At 52.4% G+C, this 4,226-nt stretch overlaps 1 protein-coding gene across 1 annotated transcript; it reads right to left on the reverse strand.

Moving 5' to 3' along the window:
• Positions 1 to 965: 965 nt before the first annotated feature.
• On the reverse strand, positions 966 to 3,385 carry LOC136504419 (zinc-finger homeodomain protein 3-like). Its single transcript, XM_066499336.1, has 3 exons — positions 3,367 to 3,385; positions 3,075 to 3,192; positions 966 to 2,411 (listed from the first exon to the last, which is right to left on the reverse strand). Exon 3 carries the CDS (start codon positions 2,354 to 2,356, stop codon positions 1,376 to 1,378), a length of 981 nt encoding a protein of 326 aa, XP_066355433.1. The 5' UTR covers positions 2,357 to 2,411; positions 3,075 to 3,192; positions 3,367 to 3,385; the 3' UTR covers positions 966 to 1,375.
• Positions 3,386 to 4,226: the final 841 nt, after the last annotated feature.

Below are 4,226 nucleotides of genomic sequence, written 5' to 3' on the forward strand. Positions count from 1 at the left end.
GCTTGAGACAAGAGGTAGGAAGGAGGAACTAAAGGGGAAAAAAGTTTTTTTTCTTCTGAAAAACAGATAGTGGCTCTTCTGATGAAAGCAATATTGAAATGAGGCGTGAAAAAACCTGTGAGGAAACCCTGAAATTCAGTCTCATGCTGAATTGCTGGTGGCCAACCAGCCAGAGGGTTGAGCTCCCCCAAACAAAACCAAACCAAATCGAAAGCACTAATAATAATGCCTGCTACTAGTGTTGCACGGCAAATGTTGTTGCATTAGACTGTCTCCAATAAGGAGATCTAAACCTAAAATGGGTAATGAGAGATCTAAAATCAGCTTCCAACAGAGTACCTATAAGGGAGACCTATTTTGGGTTGTCTGAGAGACACAACCCAAATATGAGTATCCTCTCTCCTAAAAACCCATTTGCAGAAAGAATTCTCTTTTGGGTCTTGTTGTTGGAGAAGATGCCGAATATGTATTAAACCTTTTGCCTGTAGCACTACCCAAAGTACGAATGAGGGCGCTATCCAAAGTACGAATGAGTCTTGTATTTTAGGTGGCGTCGTTGAAGATAGCCTGTTGCTGGTTGCACACACCAGTAGTCCAGTCCAGTACACCGCAGCACAGCACGGCATTAAAGTGGCTATCCATTTTGGGATCGCCTCGCCGCTCGCCACATGCTCCCCTGCCCCCCTGCACGCCCACATCTCCTCCTCCAGGCCCCAGCAGCAGCCAGCACCACCAATAATTCAGGCTCCGGCCCAAGCCAGATTGCATAGCATTTGCATCTGTGTGACTTCTTGTTGCCAGCACCGTCCTCTCACCAATCATTAGCCTAATCCGGTCATAAATTACTAGATTCTTTCAGTTACAGGCCTGCTAATATTAAGTAATAACAACAACCATGCACGGCAGCCAGGCATATCAGATCACCAGCTGCTGCAGCTGTTGATCAATCACTTGGACTAGTATAGTAATCAGTAAAGAAACACCACAACAACAGTAGCATGATGAAAGGAACAACACATGAGCGGAAGAGCGAGTGATTCTCAGTCTCACCTCCCACAACACCAGTCACTCGAGCACTAGCACTAGCAGGCAGGCACCAATAAGCCAGGGGGCACCAAGAACAAGAGCAGCTACAGAAACGAAGAAGAAAACGAAATCCATGGAGACTCAGCATCAGTTTGGTTGATGGATGGATGCAACAGTGGAATGCAATGCAACTAAGCTATAGCTAGATTGATGAGATCAGCAGCAGATTAGCAAAGAAAGAGCTTCCTATGCAAGGGTGAAGTGGCCGTCGTCGTCATCAGTGAATCAATCAGCATTAGACTCTTGATCAATGTCGTCCCCCCAGTCCTGGCACTGGTTGGCTGGTCGGTCACTCCAGCCGCAGCTGCGGCGGCGGGCTCCGGCTGGGGCTCCGTCCGGTCCCGCCGGGCTCCGGGAGCGGCATGCCGAGCTGGCCGCCGTGCGGCCCCTGCGGCTGCGGGTCGCCGGAGAGCCCGTCGTGGCCGCGCCGCGCCAGGCTGTGCTTGTTGTTGTGCATCCACACCTTGAGCACGCGCCGCTTCACGCCCACCTCCTGGCAGAAGCGCTGCACCGCCGCGTCGTCCAGCTTCTGCAGCCGCCAGCCGGCCTCCTCCGCGAAGGCCAGCATGCGGGCCTTCTGCTCCGCCGTGAACTTGGTCCGGAACCGCTTCCGGGCCGGCGGCTGCTGCCCGTGCCCATGCGCCGGCCCCGGCGCGTGCGCGTCGTCGGACTCCGCCGACGCCGAGCTGTGGTGCTGCTGCTGATGGTGCATGGCGCTCAGCGGCATCACCATGCGCGTCGGCGCCGGGGGCAGCGCCGCCACCAGCAGCCCCCGGTGGTGGTGCGCCGCGGCCAGCGGGCTCAGCGGGTGGTGGTGGTGGTGGTGCCCGTGCAGCTGCCGCGCGTCACCACCCCCGCCGCCGCCGCCCGGCTGCTCCTTGCGGTGGAAGTTGCGGTGGCACCCGCACGCCGAGCACCGGAGCGCGTCCAGCGACCCCTCTTCGCCCGCGGGCATGAACTCGCCGCACCCGTCCGTCGCGCTCCCGCCGATGGCCGCCGCGTGGTTCTTCAGGCACTCGCGGTACCTCACCCCTGCCCCGCCGACTCCGCCTCCTGCGCCGCCCACGGGCACCACCGCCAGCTGCCGGTTCTTGGCCTCCTCGGCCACCACGTCCGGCGGCGACATGTGCCGGCCGTTCGCGCCATGGTTATGCTGCTGCTGCGGATGCTCGTGGTGCCCGTGGTGCAGGCCCAGGTACGGCGAGCCTCCGCCGGCGGCGGCGGCGTGCATTGCCATCGGCAGCTCGCCCTGCGTCCCGGAAAGATCCATGCTTTGTTGCTCACTTCCTCCGCCGCCGCAGCTCCTGTTCCGCGCTGCAACAAATCTGCAATGGCGCGCGCGCACACGCACACAACAAACAATTGAAACAAACAAAACAAACTAGCAGCAGGAAGGTGAAGTGAATGCCAAGACGACAGCTTGGAGGTTCCAAGCAATGATGAATCAGCAAACAAGAATCTGGCATGCCTTGGGACGTTCAAAAAGTGAAAAAGGAAGGGGAGAAAAGAGAAAAGATTAATTCTTGGGGAGAGTGAGAGAACAAAAAGTGCTGAGGTTTGTGGACCTTGCGGTGGCCTTGGGATCTTGCAAGAAGATACCAGTTGCAAACTCCAAGATGGGGTTAACTCCTCAACTGCTAGTACTCCTATGTCTCAATGTCTCTTGGGCTCCTCACCATGGCCATGCAGAAGAAGATCAGCAGTAGTAGAACTAGAATGGTAGAGGAGGATGGATACAGATACAGTGGCTGCTCTCTGCAAAGGCTTTGAATTCACACCACTCCTACTTGCTTTCTCTTGTGTACTCTTCAACACAGAGACAGGCATGGACCAGCCTTTGACCTCTACTCCTGCTCTCCTACTCTAGTATATGTTAAACATTCTTTGCTTTTGTTGTGAGAAGAACAGCGTAGAAACAAAGGGGAGGGACAAGGTGAAGAAGAGATGGAACAAAAGAAACAAACAAAAATGAATGGTGGTAAACAAACCTTGTGGCTGCCGAGGGGCTTAATCTGGACGGCAAGGAGGGAGCACGATCATGCCTTGTCAAACCTTGGCCTCCATTGCTGGAAGAAAACCACCTTGTGGTCGGCCTACTACAAACTACTGCAAAGTGGTAAGGAAAATACAGGGAAAATGTCAAGGTTTAGAGGCAGTATAGGCTATGAGCTAGATATGCATGGCCAATGGGGGGGGGAGCTTGCTGTATGTCTCTGAGATGTGGTGTCTGGTGTGTAATAACAGGATGAAATAAGAGAGGGGATGTAGCAAGAGAAATACTCCAAGCTTTCTGCTGCTTGCTTTGCTTTGCTTGCACTGTCAGGAATCCAAGCTTGTTTCAGAGAGAGAGAGGGGGGGGGGGGGGGGGGGGGGGGGGGGGGGGAGGAGGGGGAGGGCGCACGCTGTAGCCAGTGGCCTCTTGTGTGATGTGTCAGAGCTGTACTACTGCAATTGTGAGAAGAGGGCCAGAGCTACAGGAGCTGAGCGCGTCCATGGATGTCCCCACCCATATTTTTATTTTATTGATTGAAAATATTTAGAATAATGAGTGTTTTGTTCAGTTCCTTTCTCCTCTTTCCTTTCCTGTTTTCTGAGAAAGGGATCGGCTAGAAAACGAGTTTAAGCGCATTTAATTCTTTTTGTGCGCATTCGCAAAAGAAAACACACACATTATGCTGCATGCTATACTTTCTTTCTGAAATAACTCGATGCGTTTTATCCTGTAAATTTGAGTGTGGAGCATGGTTCATGATTCCTTCTGTCCCATTCTCTTTCCGTCTGGAATATACAAAGAAATAACCTTGTGTAAATTCAGAGAAATGGTTTGTTTTGCTTGTATTTATCCCCTTTGTTTTGGTGTACAAATATCTTGTTTCCATGGTTGAGCAAATTTATGCAAACATTATAAGTCTATATAGTTAATAATATTTGTATACTATCTCCATCTTTTCACTTGAAGAATTGCTACTATCAAATTCTTTATGCCTCCCCATGAAAAACACTAGAACGAAAACTGAAGGTCACACCAGCAAAGGCAAGTTCTTGACCAATATTTTCCTGCCACCTGTGCTGAAGCTCCCAATGGAAGCTGCTTTTGGGGAGTCAAACTTGTCCAGAACAATGGGAGCAAGAATCAATCT

The sequence above is a fragment of the Miscanthus floridulus genome, chromosome 14 (genome assembly GCF_019320115.1).
Source record: "Miscanthus floridulus cultivar M001 chromosome 14, ASM1932011v1, whole genome shotgun sequence".
In the NCBI taxonomy this organism is placed as follows: Eukaryota; Viridiplantae; Streptophyta; class Magnoliopsida; order Poales; family Poaceae; genus Miscanthus; species Miscanthus floridulus.